This window comes from Fusarium flagelliforme, assembly GCF_020744385.1.
Source record: "Fusarium flagelliforme strain FIESC 12 MPI-CAGE-AA-0113 chromosome Unknown B0J16scaffold_1, whole genome shotgun sequence".
Lineage (NCBI taxonomy): Eukaryota > Fungi > Ascomycota > Sordariomycetes > Hypocreales > Nectriaceae > Fusarium > Fusarium flagelliforme.
This window is the reverse complement of record NW_025763503.1, coordinates 8435884-8453525: the sequence shown is the minus strand read 5'-3', so window position 1 is coordinate 8453525 and position 17642 is coordinate 8435884. Positions and strand designations below refer to the sequence as shown.

At 47.5% G+C, this 17642-nt stretch overlaps 5 protein-coding genes across 5 annotated transcripts; 1 reads left to right on the top strand and 4 right to left on the bottom strand.

Annotated features, from left to right (window-relative positions):
• Positions 1-6108: 6108 nt before the first annotated feature.
• Positions 6109-7087, bottom strand: B0J16DRAFT_258033 (uncharacterized protein; the record flags this gene model as incomplete). The annotated part of the gene is made up of 2 exons (XM_046123164.1): positions 6109-6932; positions 6985-7087. Coding segments are annotated over 2 exons (927 nt in total), but the record flags the coding sequence as incomplete, so codon positions are not given.
• A 276-nt stretch (positions 7088-7363) lies between these two features.
• B0J16DRAFT_360625 (uncharacterized protein) lies at positions 7364-8738 on the bottom strand (the record flags this gene model as incomplete). The annotated part of the gene is made up of 2 exons (XM_046129711.1): positions 7364-7881; positions 8088-8738. 2 exons carry the CDS (start codon positions 8736-8738, stop codon positions 7744-7746), a joined length of 789 nt encoding a protein of 262 aa, XP_045990701.1. The 3' UTR covers positions 7364-7743.
• A 1591-nt stretch (positions 8739-10329) lies between these two features.
• Positions 10330-11167, top strand: B0J16DRAFT_331535 (uncharacterized protein). Its single transcript, XM_046126602.1, has one exon. It carries the CDS (start codon positions 10532-10534, stop codon positions 11132-11134), a length of 603 nt encoding a protein of 200 aa, XP_045990700.1. The 5' UTR covers positions 10330-10531; the 3' UTR covers positions 11135-11167.
• Positions 11168-11490: 323 nt separating this feature from the next.
• Positions 11491-12387, bottom strand: B0J16DRAFT_298877 (uncharacterized protein; the record flags this gene model as incomplete). The annotated part of the gene is made up of 2 exons (XM_046124513.1): positions 12308-12387; positions 11491-12176 (listed from the first exon to the last, which is right to left on the bottom strand). The coding sequence occupies exons 1-2, from the start codon at positions 12351-12353 to the stop codon at positions 11491-11493; spliced, it is 732 nt and encodes a 243-aa protein (XP_045990699.1). The 5' UTR covers positions 12354-12387.
• Positions 12388-15824: 3437 nt separating this feature from the next.
• On the bottom strand, positions 15825-17145 carry B0J16DRAFT_368017 (beta-lactamase/transpeptidase-like protein; the record flags this gene model as incomplete). The annotated part of the gene is made up of 3 exons (XM_046130180.1): positions 15825-16880; positions 16956-17024; positions 17068-17145. The coding sequence occupies 3 exons, from the start codon at positions 17143-17145 to the stop codon at positions 16236-16238; spliced, it is 792 nt and encodes a 263-aa protein (XP_045990698.1). The 3' UTR covers positions 15825-16235.
• Between the last annotated feature and the right edge of the window lie 497 nt (positions 17146-17642).

The following is a 17642-nucleotide window of genomic DNA, read 5'->3' as shown; positions in this document are numbered from 1 at the left end:
TTTGGACACCTCCCCATCATGATGGCAAACTAGTAATTTGCCCCATTTTGATAGTCCTATAGGAATCCTGAATCGCGGGGTGTTTGTTTGCTCATGACGCAGATAAATGGGGGCCGCGGCCAATAAGGAGCACACAATACTGCTCGATCGCTATACACCACAATTTCGATTTTAGGCTCACCGAAAAGGACAGTAGAGAACCCATCCAGCTTGACCCAAAGGAAGTCACCCAGGCGAACACATCGCCACCGTAGGTTCCATGCTTCATATGTTGCGACGAGTCCCCACAAATCAGAGTCGGATTTCTAATACCCTTCTTCACGTGCCATGAAAAGTTTTAGGATACCATCTGTATTGATCATTGGCTTCCAATTGCAAATATTTGGTCTAAGCATCCCAAACTAACGAGGAACAGTTCTCACCACACATAAATAACCATCTTACGCCAATCGGACGATTGACCGTATCCTCGTACTTGGTACTAACAATCGTTTCAAAGACCCTGGAACAGAATCATGCTGGATGTATCTTTTGATTTTACAAGAAGTCGTACCTTGTATGTGTCACTTCCTCGTCGTGCCCTTGAGGCTCTCTCAATTGTGAGTACTACTGCCGAAAATGGCTGGCTGTGGCTGACGTTCGGATACAAATGACGTACTCACAAGCGAGTCGGACAAAAGATTTTTAAACTTCGACACAAACCGTAGGATAAAAACACAACAAAGCATCTCATCTATTAAAATCAATTATTGTACTCTTCCCCACTTACCCTTACAACTATCTGACATGTCTTTGTGTTATGGCCGGCCTTGCCGCACGTTCCACAGCGCCTTTCCTTCAGTCGCGCCGACCCTCCTCGACCACTACTTGCCGACGATTCAGCCTGTACCTGCGTATTGGTATCCATCTGATCGATTGCTTCCCTTCCTTCCTCTACTGTCGTCACCCCTCCTTTCTGTAGCCGGGTTCTTTTTGCCCTCCGCCGCCGGCTTAGTATCTCATTTGCCTGTTCAAGATCTTGGACCCTGGCCTCTAATAAGGCAACCTTATGCATAACTATCTTTGTTCCCTTGGAAGAAGACCTCAATGCTTCTAGAATCGACTCTGGAGAGCTACTTTTATGCCTTTTAATTCTTCCTTCAAGATATTCAAGCTGAGAGTCAGCTTCAAGGATAGTCTTTGGGGTCTTTGAGACCCAAGGGGTCGAGGGGCTAACTACCTCCTCTACAGGCGTCGGAGTCCGCAGCTGCACATCGAGCTTCGAGATTACACTTTCTGGATCGAGAGGAGCAAGTCCGGCCCCTCTAAAGGCTGCTTTGATATTTTTCTCTGTCATTGTGGCCTAGTGGGCGGTGTAAAAAGCCGGGAAGAACTCGGTTTTGGAAATGTGGGTTACAGAGCATCTAATCAAATGCTCAATTTCTCGCCCGTAAGCCTTCTTAAGCAGGCCAAAGCACCCGACATCAAGAGGCTGCACCAGATGAGACGAATGAGGCGGTATAAAAAGCGTGATGGTTTTATTTGCCTTGCAATATCTCTCAAAGTCAACTGAATGGTGACTTTCGTGTCCATCGAGGATCAGGAGACGATAGCGATTCTTTGATTGCTTGGTAGTACACCGGTCGAAGTGCTTTAGCCATTCGAGGCCTATCCCGTTATCTGTCCAGCCATTAGGGCTCGTCGCGATAGCCCAATCGCCCAGGAGGTTGCATTCTCGGTACCAGTGGGCGAGGTGATATTGGCCCGCACCTATGATGAACGGCGGGATCGCTTGGCCCTCGGCATTGATCGCCTGAATGACTGTAATCCATTCCCGATTTCCAGGCTGCACTGATTTTGGTCTTCCACTCCTTTCAGCACCTGTAACGACCATTCCGCTCGCAATAACGCCCATCATAAAGCCAGTCTCATCAAAGTTATAGATTTCATTAGGTCAGATGCCATACTTGGTAATTACATTCGCTACGAGCCTAAACCAGTTGCGAATAATGGTCGGATCTTCACATTTGGCTCTCTGGTAGTCATATTTACGGGAAAAATGCGTCTTGAGGTCTTTGTGTCGCTTGACGAAGTTAGAGGCCCAGCGCTTGCCGACAGGTGGCGTCTCGCGGTCGGCGAGCAATCGGTTAGCCATCTCCTCAACACAACGCAGTCGCGGGGGGAACCCTCGCGAATCTAGATCGAGAATGAACTGAACTATGATCTGTTCCTCTAGATCAGATAGTTTGCGTGATTTTGGGATAGAATCACGCGTAGAAAGGATACCCTTCTGTCGGCGATGTAAAGTCCAATAACGGACCTGGTAAATGCCTGCGGCGCGTCGGAGACTTACCTTTGGGTCATTTTGAAGGGCACGAAGTGCAAGAAAAATCCTAGCCTCAATATTTGGATCTGACATATTTGGTGGTTGAAAGTTAATTGATTGAGTTGAGAAGATGTAAATTGCGGGATTTTTTGTTGCACTCGCTTGTCTGTTGCACCCGCTTATCATGTACGTTATACAAAGTGGAACCATGTAGTTTGGTTGCAGCTGAGTACAGATATAACTATCGTGATGTAAGGCAACGTGAATAGTACGTGTGTGGCTGGCATATTGACGTCATTGCCCCTCACATTGAGCATCTGCGCCCTTCGTATGGTACCGCCTGCACCGTTCTAAGCTGTCCCATGAGAGGGTACACTGTGGGGAGACCGCAGGTACACATTCGTGAAACAGAGGGCATAGAAGCCAGAAGGAGCCTAGAATTACTCACACGTTAGTAAAAAATCGCTGTCTACATGGGCTGGCAAGCAAATGTAAATAGTGGTTAGAGAGAGGAAAAGCGGGAAGTTTGGGCACAGCAGGTCAGCGTCTTCGACGTTAGTGAACTGGGATCAGTCTGGATCCGTGGGGCTTTGGCTGTTCGCCGGACCCCGCTAGCCGGGCATGGTCGTTCAGACGACTACAACCGCGTAGGATACAATCAATCAACGAGAACTGGACGTCGCGCTTCGCCGGATTCTCGACTCCATAACACAGAATACAGAATCCGGGGCTTATTCAATTTCGATCCGAAGGACGGATATAGGTAAGAGCTAGTTCGAAGGCGAAAGTTAAATCTAACCTAGAGGCTATACGGAATGGGAATTATCACTCGGAGAGGTGCTTTCGTGACCGTTGATGTCGCTGAGGACGGGTGCTGACGGACGAGGAAACAACGGGTGGGGTCGTTTCCTCGTAAGTTGAGGCCACTGTGACGACACTCTCTGAAGAAACAGAATCCCCTTGGCTCTCGAGTTGAGTTGCATCACTACGATCGGTAGGTACCCGACATAACAGGGCTCCAGAACTGACTTGCTGCTGACGGTCGGGGCCAGGGAGAACGAAGTTCCACAGGCATGATCGTGGTGTGGACGGCTAAACCCAAACAGGCCCTAGTATACTAAGATCAACCCCCGAGAGGGTATTATGAATAGCGTCTTTTCACGGTCTTGTATTCGCTACGTACTGCTTAGTGGAAGAACCTGAGAAACCGACTACTACGGAGACAAGACTGAATTGACGGTCATCACATGGACAACGCGCTTCGTCCTCCGTCTTGAGTGAGAAGACCTCGGACCTGCACCCTTATCGCCCCACTACCGAGATATTCGGGATCGAAGTCAATGTTCGAGCCAGTGCTTGACGCTTGAGGCGAGAGAGACATTTGAGTCATAATTAAAATGGCAATGGGTGCGAACAGGCAGGCTTTACCCGTTCGTAGCCTCACAATTTTGGAGGATAGGGTAGACAATGGCGTTGATGGACGTACCTTAGAGGACATGGTTTCTATTGCACCTTTGCTTCTCTTTTTAAGTCTTTTCTCACCAGAAGTTTCTTCCGACTCACAAACAGACTCCGCGCCTGCGATGTAACGCATGAGAAAACGTAGTCACTGGGGAGACGAGAAGCAATGTACAACAGTAACGGAGCACAAATCTAGAAAGCGAGTGGAAAATTGTAGGCTCTTGAGTTAATATGATGACCCGGTGCCGATGTGGCGCTGAAGCCGAATAACTGATAGGAGCGATTCGGTGAATGCAGAATCTTCAGTTATGTATTTGTGCGCCTTGTCCGAGCTACTACTTTTCCTAGGCTTGTTCCCCGCTCTAAGAACAGGCTGAGACAGATATTGAAGAGCGCGCAAGCCATTTCGGGGATGACACAAGGACATGAGAAGTCGACGATTGTAAGTTGACCGCAGTATGATGATATAAGCATGCATGGATTATTGCTCGATATGTCTTACATACGACGGGATTCCATGTAGTTGCTTTCTGGTTTTCGGATGGAGCAGGCTACTTTTCATTCTTTTTGTTGGGATTCGTCATGTGTTGCTTGGGAGTGTCACATCTGGTCATGAAGCTCTCCATCGTCTCGAGCCGTTGTCGGAGCGGGACAGATTGACTCTCTGTCAAGCTTTCGGCCTGCATAACCGTCTTGAAAGCTTGGTATTCGAATGCTGTTTCAGAATGCTGCTGCTGGAGCCGTAGATCCCGCAATACTCGGTGAACTACATACATATATAGCGGCATCTGGCCCTTTGAGCAAGGGCTGGCTGACATTCAATCTATTATTCTTTTCGTGTTAACATCGGCTTGGCTGAAGTGGAGTTCTTCAACTATGATATTGGACAACTTGTTAAAAATCCTCTGCTATTAACCAGTTATCAAATACTGTTTAAAGAGTGTACTGGCATATTACCTTTAGGTTCGCGCTGCTAGTTGTGGCGCACAAAACCCGAACCTACACTAGGATTGGATGACAAGGAAGCAGCCTCGCAAGGTGATGCACTTGTGTCAGAGAGTGAGGGCCACAGAGACGGACAACTCGATTCTGATAATCCGCCAAAGACTAGCCACCATATCAGAGATCTGGGGAAGAACAAAAGCCACTCGACAAGACGACGCTATTCTGTGATGTCACAAGGGTTTGAAGCCAAGCAAGTGAAGAGACGAGGACCTAGAAAATATTGAAGCTATCTATGGATATACAGCGCTCACAGATGACTCAACTAATGAATTGAAATACTGACGGCTTCATGATAGATACATAGTTGAGTTCGCAAGTCAGAGACTCAATCCGTGCAGCGAATCACGCTGCGAAGCCCCTTAATGCGATAAACTGGTCGGCTCTCCCTGGAAGTGTTGGAAAATCCGGGAATCCCCCTTCCCTTCAGGATTCAGACTAACAGCCTGAAAGTCCTAGAATTAGAGTTCAAAGTCCTAGATAAATTCATTTAAAGATATCAACCCGAGATAAACTGCCATAAAAGCAAATAAAAAAATTTCAAGTTTCATACAATATATATATTTTCACCCAGCACTACTGCGCAATATAAACAACAGGAAGTGATGATAGCGTCACTTTCTAGCTCACGCAGCCGCTCGTCAACAAAGAAAGCGATGAGGAAGAAGGAGAAGAAACACTAGATTTTATCAATGTAGCACATCAAGAATAGAAGGAGATGCCCTTATCGCCTCTTTGCCTTCCTGACTACGAGTCATCCTCGCCAGAGCCCCCTTCACGCCTTTCCCCTATCAACACCACGCTCTAATTACACAATCACTTCGAGATCTCATCACAAAGGGAAGAATAGCAGCAGAATCCAGCTTAGGCAGCTCAAGAGACTGTAGATAGCTTCATTTTATATGGAGTACTGTCAGATAAGGTATCACGGCATGGGCACACACGCAATCACCCCCTTAGCTTTAAGATAGCTTCGATTTGACCCGGCATCGCCAAAAGCTTCACTTTCCTTTCTTTCGTGGCTTAATAATGACTTTGGACAGTGTATAAAGCTTGGAAGATGGTCAACCAGGCAAAACACAGCAAAAATCGGGCCCGGCAGATGTCTCACCCTTTGTGCCCAACATAGCTTGCTAGGTTGGCTCTCCCGGGGCCCACGGCCCACATGAGCCAACAGGTAATAACCTTAACTGCATAAGAAATCCGTTGACTTTTAACTAACTAAGAGACTAAAGCTGTTTTCTTATACCCTCCTGTAGGTGGTATTATCTTCGACTGTAATGCCTAGATCCACCCTATCGCCTTTTATTCATCCATTAAGGCTATATATTGCAGTGTGGTCACCTCAGCCCCAGTGCGTCAGTATAACGCTGTGCTTCTTTCTCAATGTGATGATGTATTAGGGTGCAGCTACAATTCGTGTGCTGTAACAGTTGCGTCTTGAGATAAAGAATCTCGTCTTTTAAATCATTCACGCAGCTAGTTAGCATCATATGACGTTGCTCCATAGCTTGTTCATCGCACTGGAGTTTTGTCAGATCCTCTTTCTTTCTCATGCGACATTTTTCGGCAGCGATGCGGTTTCTCTCTTGCACTTGCTTATGTTTCGCGTGTTTGCGATTAGTCGCGCTTTTGCCGACGTTGGTCCCATTTCCGTCGGCAACAATCCCTTTCCTCCTCTGATCATCCGTGTTATTGTCTCCTCTGGCATTGCGTCTAGCGGATTCTGGAGCTGCGCGTCCACTGAGCTGCGCCTTACTCTTTCGGCTGGGCTTTTTGAGTGGCTCTTGCGACAACTGCAGCGAAGGAGTCAAGGTTAAGGATGGTTCGTCAACGACCGTTACCAGGCGTTCAGGTGATAGAGTCTGGTTCTTGACGGTGGAGTATGTATCGACCCAACGGTCTCCCGAACTAGATTCCCCGTAGAATAAAAATTGGTCCTGGGAAAGGGAGTCTTGTCTGGATAAGGTAGTGATGTCGACTTCATTCTGGAAAGCGGCCAGGAAGGCTGGCGGGTTCATAGAATCCGAGAGCTCCCATTGTGGGTAGGACGGAACGGCCGCGCCGTATATGGTGAGATCATCTCCAATAGCCTCGTCTGGGGTGTAGCCGTCGAGCATTGTCACCCCTTCCATGTACGGAAGGGAGTTCGTATGAGCATCTGCTTTAGAATATCAGCTCATACTCGTCAGGCATGGTTGCAAAAATAAACCTACTATGGCTCATATATCTGCCGAGGGTAGGAACAATGGCGTAACGATGTTCTCTATAAATGGCTATCAGTGGCTTGCTGAATGAATGGATAAGTGTAGAGGTGAGCGTCTAGAAACTTTTTGTAGCTTGGTAAAGTCAAGACCTTGGGTTTGAGACGAGTTTTGCGGGAGGTTGATGCGGGTGGAACAGACGTCCTATTGCTTCTAGATTGCCTCCAGCCCCAACCGCTCCAAGCCTAACGCGCAGCCCAGTGGCAACTCAGTGACGCCTGGGTGTGTATGGGTAGCATCAAGGCCCCTGAAATGCGCGACCCAGAGAGGGCACCAATGAGCGGTTGGTTTGCCGGCTAAGACCCTTAAGTTTCCGGAACACATGTTTTTATACATCCCGAAATGTCAAAGGGTGCGTGCAGCCTGCAGATCAGGGTTTTAAGTCAACAACTGGCTGATTATTGTGGTTCGATGCTCCACGCCTCGCTAGGCTACAACCCCCATCTTCCCGTACTATGATTGGCCAGGAGTCCTCGGAGCGAATTTAATCGTTGTGATTGGCCACTCAAAACTGGAAAGCAGGATGAGGCGAGGGCTATAACTCGCGATGACGCGCCACGTCTTAACTCAATCTGCAAACCTCGAGCGTCGCACCCGGAATATGAGGAAGAGAATGAGATAGTTCGTGTCTGATTTAAGAATAACCTAAGACGAGCACTATTCTAATCTCGACCTTTCTCACGTATGACTCGACACCCTCGACTGCATGCTTTAAGCGCGACTTCCTCCATCCATTCTCTCCAATAATCTGCTAGATAGCGTCCATCCACCCGCCAAACACATATCCTCCATAGGGACAAGACTCTCCCAGCTGTATGGCGGCCGTAGAAATATTTCCCACTCCATAGCCTATCCGTTGTCATAGTCTGACCTATGGACTTAATGTCTTGTCTGGATTCTCGGGCGAAGGGTGTCGCTGTGGAAGATAGCTGGCCTTCATACCTAATCACCTCCGCCTCCCATCCTAGTCTCTCTCCTTCCTTGCTGTTACCACCAAGGAGCCAGTGTCCAAGTCGGCGGACCACGCCAAGGTTTGGACTCTTGGTTGGGTAGACTTCGTCGTAAGGTGGTGGGTCGTAAGGTGGTGGGGAGCTGTACTTTTCGAGCCGACAGGAGCACCACGGTCCTCCATTATGTAGATCATGGGATCTGTCCCACTTCAGACATGCAATAACCCCCGTTGTATTCCACTTAGATGTATCCTCATGTAAGGAGACCTGTGGCACTTTCACGAGAAACTCCCGTATTTCTTTGTCGGTACAACTGGCCTTGCTAGCCCGAAACTTACCAAGGAAATCAAGAATCTGCTGAGGTGAAAGTACTTGCCTGTTTTCATAGGCGACCGGACTACCTTTATGATCTAACACTCTGGGCCTTCCCCAAAGCCATGCATGCGCAAGAAGTGAGACTAGCAGCCGGCATCGAGCGAGATGCAGTCTTTGTTCCTCTGGCAGAGCCTTACATCCTGGCGGGCAAACGAGATTGGCCATGAACAAAGATGCTTTCTGCGTACGTGCTTTGAGGGAATTTTCTTCAATTACGTTGAGCGAGAAAGAGCCATCCTTATTCAAGAATATGATAGAGCTGTCAACCCATCGTCGACTTAGTTCGGTATTACCTAGTGTATCAAGCCATTGTAGAGCGAACTCCCTGATTTCTGAAGGTTCACGGTAGATAGGCGCGCAGAACGTTTTGCTGGAACGCATGTTATTTGCAAAGTCTAGGGGCACAGGAAGTTGATAGAACGGGTTCTATACATTAACGAGAAGGACCAGACCAAAAGTAGCTTGTGGTCCGACTCTCTAGCTATTTATGATGTACAAACCCGCGGGAGGGTGAAACTTAGACGCCTCAAAAGCCCCCAGCCTGTACCGCACCAACGCCAGTTTTGGAACCTTTTGCCAAAGTTCAAGTGAGGCGTTGCTATCGCTGAGACCAGACGGCACTTGGCTGTAGTTACAGTACACACATTGTAATGAAAGATGATGGCTGTTGAAGTAAAACCATAATCAACCGCGAGTGAAATAACGATATGCGACCGAAATAGCTCGTCGCCGTTCTGGAGTAAGATCATGTTTGGCGTGTCGCGCTGCGCGCTGCGCGCTGTAAAGCTACACCAAAGTTGGCCGCCAACTGCCCGTTCAAGATTATCGTTCAATCTCTCCAGACCAACAATTACGAATGGTCCATGAGAATTGTCAGCCCTCTTCATCGAGATCACGGCCGATCGAAAAATCTTACCGAACACTACCATTGGAGAAGGTTAACAGAGGAACAAATGAATCTTCTGGTAGATCTCTGTCTTGACAAGACGATTTCCTGTCGATCCGTTCATAAGCAACTCTGTCAAAAGTGGCCAAAGATTCCTATTCGCAGAACCGATATTTACAACTGGCGATGGAAAGTCAACCAGACCAAACGTCAGGGCTACGGCCCTGCCAACGACTTTGTACGGACGCTCTCTGAGTCGAAGAAAGTCTGGATATGGGGGCTAGACTGGATTGGGGACGAATTCCGCTTTCGAAATGCCGCTTGGTGATATCACAAAGGTGGCAAAATGTGGCAACAATTCTCGTCATGTCTCCAGATTGATGCTACATATAGTACTAACTGCTATAAGATACCTTTGGTTACTGTTGTGGCCGTATCCTCAGAGAAGACATCTATGCCTATCTGTTATGGTTTACTCAATAACGAGCAAGATGCTAGTTTTGAGTGGTTTCTCAAGCAGGTATCTAGATTCCAACGAGCAGGCATCATCAGTCCCCCAGAGGTCGTTATCACAGATAAGGACGATCAATTGCGTAATGCAATCCGGCAAATCTTTCCCAATACGCAACTTCAGCTGTGCGTCTTCCATATCAACAGCAACGTGGTCTTATACATCAAGAAGTGGTGGAAGAAAGCCAACGACTCACTGGACTCTGATCTGGACTCTGATCAAGACAATGCAGACGCAGCTGATGTCCAAGAGCTGGAGCGTGGGAATACCAAGGTCAAAGACATGAAGAATGCAAAGCTTGGTCCTCTTCCCAAACGAGTATTAAATACTCGTGCCGGTCTGTACCTCCTCTGGAGATATATGGTATATACCAGATCGGAAGAAGACTTCAATCAAGCTTGGAGGCAAATTCAACAGACCTTTCCACACCAGGAGCGAATTCTTAGATATCTCAAGGATACATACTTGCCCGTGAAGAGAGAATGGGCTTGCTGCTATACTCGCTATTATCGAAACTTCGGATTGATTACTACAGCACCCGCCGAATCAAACCATCATTCTCTAAAGACCTACCACCTATCCCTTCGGTCTGACCTCCCTGATGTTGAAGCAGCAACGGCTAGTCAGACAGACGATAAACGTCAGCTATATAAGGACAAAATACAGCGGGCAAATACCACTATTCGGAACCAGTTCTCGGGAAGAGAATGGCTTGGCCAGTTGCCCTTAACTGTCACTCGTTGGGCATTAGACCAGCTGGACGAGATCCACAGGCTTATGGAATCAAGCGAGGTCTCCAAGAAGATGTTGCCACCTTGTACAGGCTCTACGAAAACTCAGTATGGCTTGCCTTGTGCTCACAGGCTCTTGGAGTTGGCTCTTCAAGACGAACCACTAAAGAAGGAAGACTTGGATCCATTTTGGCATATCAAACGATCACGAGACATTGACGATCCTCTTCTTCAAATAAAGCGTCCTCCAATGGGGATACCTAAGGGTCGACCACGGAATAGTGAACCATTTGGCAACGAACGTGCAATCCCAGAACAAGAATTTGCCCCTCAAGGCTCAACACGAAGTGGCGTGCAGAGGTCAGCGCGTCGAAATTACTCCCAGTTCGAACTAGGACCAACCCTTGACGAGGAAGATGCAGCTGACTTACATGACCAACAACCTCGGCGAAAACGGCGTAAAGTTGCTGTTTCAGTAACAACTCAAGCTGCTTGTCAACAGGCAAAGAGACAGGAAGATACGAACAAGCCAATTGAGCGGCATATTGCTCTTGAAGTGGAAGAAAACCCGGAAATAACAGAGTCGTCGCCTGCAAAGGAAACGGGAAAAGAAAAGGTTGGGGATAGCATTACTGTTGCAACGGATTAGGAAGTTACCCGGGAAGGAATTTAACAATTAAGGTAGTTCAATACTGCCTTAGCACCAAAGGTAGCTGCAATTAAGTTAGGACTAGTCTTGTATTTTCCATGGTTGTGGGCCGCATTGTTGGAAATGCCGGAGACATAGCTCACGGGGCGATGTCGGAGGCATTGTGGCTGAATGTGGGGGGGTGCGTACGAATTGAGAGTTGGGTGCGTATCAATAGAGTTTGTCATTATTTATATGTTCCGGGCGGACTGCAGCTGCTAGTGATGCAGTACGTAAGGGTGAGAATAGATAGTGCCGGGATAAAACAGAGAGTAATTTAAGCGAAACCTGGCTTCTGAATATTTAATATAACTAATCTACTCGCAATACATCATGTCAGATTGATGAAGCGTTCGAGGTATTGCGCCGTGATAGTCCCCCTCGATATACTCTATCTTGACGACATCCTTGTTATATAAAGTGCAAATTCTTGAGGAGCTGGTGTTGTAGAAGGGAAGGGCCGAGTTGGGCATGCTGACTTGGATTTGGCCAGCACTATAGTCGCCTGTTGATGATGGGGTCGATATGTTGGAGGGGTTGGTGCAGGAGATGGTGCTTGCCAGGTGTCCGCAGTTATTAGACAAGGGAATGTATTGTTGGTTGTAGTCGTAGAGGATGTTATAGTCTCTAGAGAATGGTGCAGGGCTAGGAATGGCATCGTTACCAGTGCTGAGGTTTCCATTGCAAACTGCTGATGTTGAGAGCTTGTTAGGACACAAAGGTTGTCGTGCAGTGAGAGGTGCTTCATGGGAAGATAACGAGGCCATTGGCGCCCCCATAATCTCCTTGAGTCGAATCAGCTCTCTCTCGATTGCCGTATTACGGCGTAATAAATCTTCGATGGTCTGGTCACGACCTTGGTTGCTCTTGAGCTCCGCTAGCTCGCGCTCTAGCCGCTCGATGTGTTCTTTGGTGCGGATACGTATCGTCCTCTGGGCATCTCGATCTTTGGCTCTCTTGCGAGCGAGCTGTTCGGGAGTAAGGGTAGAAACCCTTCTGGTCTCTGAACAACGCTATATTAGTATGGTAATCATAGGTTGCCCTGTGCTCTTCGCTTGAATTCTATTGAATATAATGTATCGGAGACCTATAGCATCTGACTCAAAGAACAAACAAGGAGAATAGATGACTTACTCTTTCGCCTGGGTTTTGCGGGCTCTTTTGATAATGTTTGGATCATTTTGATTGTGTATGAAGAGGCAGAAAGCCGACTGAAAGTTGATGGCAAGCGGGACCAGCGGTACTAAATATACTCTCTTTTTGTTCTGCTTTTATGTGTACGTCTCGCTCTCTTGTCTCAGTTCTAAAGCCACCTGCACGGTGATGGTAGAACTAGTAGTATCCTTCATGTCCCAAGCCTCTAAGAAATACTGTGTAAGGGAGGGTGTAAATTTGGCGCCCCTCAAAAGTCTTCCCTTGAACCCTTATGGAGACTCCTAAAGGCCTCAACTCCTCCCAATGTCTATACTATCATTTTAATATTGTATTTGTGGATGATCTATCGCAATCCCAGATAACTGGGGTTAAGACTAGCTTCAGCGAGGATCTACACTCTAAGAAACTGACATGCCAATAAGCTTTATGACAGTCGGGATATCTCAAATCGAGTGCCAAGAATGCACATCAGACCCGCAGAAACGGCGACGGGAATGTCGAATTTTGTCTGGCTAACGTCTCGTCTAACAAGCCGCAATGACTGTGCATAAGGGATGACACAGATGAAAAACAATTTTTGCAATCTCGGCCTAACCCGATGATGACCAATCAGACTACTCCTGTGACAAGCTCCCACGAGGCACGGACCAAACCCAGTTAAAGATAAAAACGTACAGGTCACAACGGTCGGAAATGTATAAATGTGGCCCCGGAATGTGTAACTAAGGAGGGAAAAGTCCTCCTTTCTGGTTGTCCTGACGTGGTGCTATGGTTTCATACAACTCAGGGGCCCAATCTTTATACGTCGGGATTCTCCGCCACCTCACTGTGGATGTTGTACATGAGCAACCCTGTTTGGGCTAGGGAAATCCCGTCTGTGGACGGAGGTTCACGTCCTAACAAGTCATCAATTTTATTTGATCTGAATTGGTGCTGCTCACTGGGCTAAGCCAGCCCCAGGCTCCCTCCATTTACCCCACACCTCCACCAACCGGCTGGTACGCTCCACAGGCAAATGATCCACCTCGTTCCTTCTTCTGGAGAGGATTGGCATGCCCCCTTGTTCTCACTCAAATACTCAAACTCTGCATGGAGTGCAAATGGACATTTAGGTGGACGTGGAGTCAGGTCTTACCCTAGAGTCTAGACAACCGGAGACGGAACAAGAAACCCTACATCCCGTAGGCTACCGACCTCCCAGTCTTCCTGAAACACTGATGATGAATTTTCGTAGGGATGAAAGACAAGAGGGTCCGGTGTCCACCTACGCTCATGTTCTTGCCTTGTCAGCATTCAACCGGCGCATAATTAATACTTTCGACACGATCTTGGCCAGTCTGGGGAACGGTGTGAGATAAGACATTCTGGAGGCTTCGCGATCAACACAACTGGAGGCTCAGCAAGGACCACCTGTTTGTGGCTTCATTTTAGTTGGAACCGCAGGCAATACGTCATCTTACTGCGGCCTACCTGTCAGTTACCCAGCCTTAATGCCTTTCCGTTGATTTCTGCTACCGGCGCATCAAGGAATATTCCGCATGATATAGTACTACCACGGTAACGCCATGATGTGCCTCGGTGACCAGGGGTAATATATCAAAACCAGCCAGTCAGAGCCGACTACCTACATGACACCCAGCTCTGACCCACAAGATAGCATCACAATAATAACATACATCCTGCCTAGACTCTTTCCATTTCACCAGCATCCCCTCCTCTCTTATATGACTACATCTCGTCTCTAAGAATCCTGGCTGAAAGTCTGGAATTGCAATCATTGAGGGGGAGATGACACATCACCGCACGTGGCTTGACAATAACAATTAGCAAAGCACGTATTGTTCCCACTTGTACGACCGCTAATAGTATGGAATGGAGACCACGGAAGTTCCCGTGTGGCAACCAATCCCCTTAGGCGGCATGACCCTTCACCAGGTATCTTACCCCTTGATTCTAGGTACGATAACCTACAAGAGCTGCTCTAGTCAGTATCAAGCCACAAGACACATGACCCTCCTCAAAGAGCCCGACATTTGTTGTAGTTAGATGAGTTTATAGATAAGTGATGATAAGGCTTATTTGTACACATTCCGTGTGCACAGCGTGATTATCTTAATGGGTTAGAATCTCTTGTTGTGAACACTCTGTAGGGCCATGCCGATTAGAGGGATAAAGCATTGTCATCGTAGAATCAAGGCTCCAGTATAAGCTTAATTTAGTGCTCACTCTCCAGGATGCCTACCTAAAGAAATTGTACCCCAATAGTGTGTGTTCTTCTGGACTGCGTCCACTTGGGTGCCACGAGTCATTCCCCTCGCCACTAGTCGCCTCATATCTACACCGCTTGAGAATCTTAAGATGCGGGGAAGAAACTCGCACGATCAAATACTCTATGAGCTCCAATAGGGAGTGCGATCACGTTGAGGTACCAGTGCGAGCGGGTTAATACAGGTGTCTCGGTCAGTATCTTCGGCCACGAAGGGAAGCGTATGCAGCAGTGTCTGAGATCACTGGGGGTGGGGAGCCCAGCAGAGAGTTTCATGATGCTAGCGCCGGAACAGGACTTTGGGCAAATAAGCTCGAAAATAATGTCCCTGGTGACACTGCGCCTCCGAAGCTAGGGCTGCGCCGGACAAATGGGGATAATGGAGTGACTCCGTCTCAACGGCTCCCAGTGCTGAGGAGCTGCAGTAATAAGCTAGCGATAATGAAGACCCTGAAATTACGTACTTGGACCACAATACTCAAATATATCTCCGCACTTGGCCAGACGCTGACTCCACTGATTATTCTTGAATGGAAAACATCATAGCAATCGTGGTTTTCTCAGGAAATTGCCTTTTGTGATACACGGGACTTTACGGCGAGTGGAAAGGCTCGAATAATGCCGAAATCGCGTCAAGATGGCTGAAAACAATCTTCATTCCTCAGACAAAACTAGCAAAGGAGATAATAACTATGCTGTTATTATCGACGGTTGCGGTTAACCAAGCCGGTTTTTTTGCATACCCACCGGTTTAGATAATTTCCGAAGGTCTCGAGGAAAGAGAAAATAACCTCGGTCTATTACTCTTTCAGGGATTAATATAAACCCTATCATAGACATAGAGTTTTAAGCCAGCTACTATTAAGTATTAAGGCAGGGCTTCATAACACTTTAATAGTAATAAATATTAGCTTCAATATCTAGATATTTGTCACAGCTTAAGACCAGACCAGACCAGCCTACCCTAGACTCAGCTAGTGGGTCAGTATCACGTGGTGATACGTTATCAGCTAGACTCTTGACCGACTTCCAGATAGATCCTGAACGTAGCCCCTTGAGCTACGTCTTGTCAATAGAGCCTGACCTGCCCGCAGTGCCTATCCGTAGCTAATAGACCCGATTCCGCCTGAAGCGTTCCCCGTCCACCTGTATACTGAACTCTGACCGTGACAATATAAGGTAATTAAATAATAGGTATCTAAAAGCCGATCTGGGGTTTTCATAAGCTTTTAAAATTTCTAACTTGTGTGCCCAGACATCGCAGCCAATACGGCATCAAGTGTTCCATCAAGGCAAGCGAGGGTTTCGACATCAAAGCGCTCGTTCTCTGGGATTTCCAGTCGGTCCTGAATCAACTTCCATACCATGATATCCTCCACGGCATTTGAAGTCAGGGCCGTGTTCGCGAACGCAACAACGCCGTACCTGATATCAGGCAACCAATAGACCTGGGCTCCATAGGCGTACACCCCTCCGCTGTGAGTATTACAACATGCCCATTAAAGAGGTTGCGGTTCCAGCGGAGTCCATATGTGATCATGTCGTTGGAGCCATCCAGTTGCGTGGATTCAATCATTCTTGAAGACTTTATATCCCTGTACACGTCTTTGGAGAATGGAAGTGCCTCGCGGAGTAAGCATTTTACCCACTGAGCATAATCGAGACATTGGAGAAAACTGCCCCAGAACCGCTGAGCTGGGTAACGTTCATGAAAGGAACCTCACGGTAACTTCCTTCCTTCTTGTCCCAGTAGTAACCCGAAGCGAGTTGATTAGGGGCATGGATTGCATCCTGCAAGTCGAAAAAGGTCGAGTTCATACCTAGCGGCGCCCAGATCAGCTCTTTCATCACGTCTCCAAGCCATTTGCCGGTGACGGTCTCAATAACATGTGAGACTGTGGTATACATCGCATTCGTATAAGAGTACTTGACCCGTGGCTCGGTGGTTAAGGGTAGATTCCTCAAGTTGCGGACAATATCTTTAGGCTTAGCTTCCTTTCCTTCCACTACCCCCGCGTAGGCCTTATCGTGAGCTGCCATCCCTGTGCGATGGCTTATAGCACCGTCCAGCGTGATATGCTCTGTCGCCCACGAGTCCTGAAGCACGAAATCGTCATGGATGATCGAGGAGATTGTCGTCGACCAACCGTTGGCGAGAGCCGGGTACTTTCCGGAGTCGATCAGGTGGGCTAGGGTAGCGGCAGTTTGTGCCTTTGTAGTTGAAGCGGCGTACCAAAGCGTTTCCGGTGTGGCTGGCTTATCAGGCAATGCCGAAAAGCCGTATCCCTATATCACATCAGAACCATTCATACTCACGCAATCAAGCCGAAGTTGCAGAGCACACAAGAGTCAAGTGCATACCTCAACGAAGACTTCGTTGCCATCAATCACAGCAATGGATAAACCTGGGACTTTCCAGTTATCCAATGTCTGTGACAAAATTGTCGAACTCCTCGGTAAGCGGATTGCGAACGTTCGCCTGGGCAGTTACGCCCATCAAGGTAAATGAACCTATCGTAAGGCTGGCGATGAGATCCCGAAGTTGCAGCATGATGTATATTTATATACCACTAATATCACTGGTATGTTGATCGGATAAGTCGATTATCAGGAGGCAAGAGTGAAGGACAACCGTGTTTGAGTACATGTCAATATGATGGCATGCGACGTGTATTTATAAGTAAGATGAACTAGGTATAATACACATGACATGGGTCCTTTTTGTGTGCAACAGTAATAATGGTTTATGTTCATGATTCGCAAGTATCGTGGCTGAGGGAGCCAGGATTATAGCATATCAAACTAGAGCACATTGGTGATATACATATATGTAACTAATGAATTCCAGGATTAGTTCACAGGTTATTTTAAATAATTAGAAAAGAGATCCGGAGTAATCTCAAGGGTCACATATGTTTTTCGGCTTTGCTATGTTCCCATAGAAGGACCGAAGAACCTCACTGTAATTTTACTTCACGAGTGTACTTTCGCATGTGCTAGGGGCCGCGCGTTCATGAAGCTGTGATTCAAACTAAGTCTTGAAGGCTG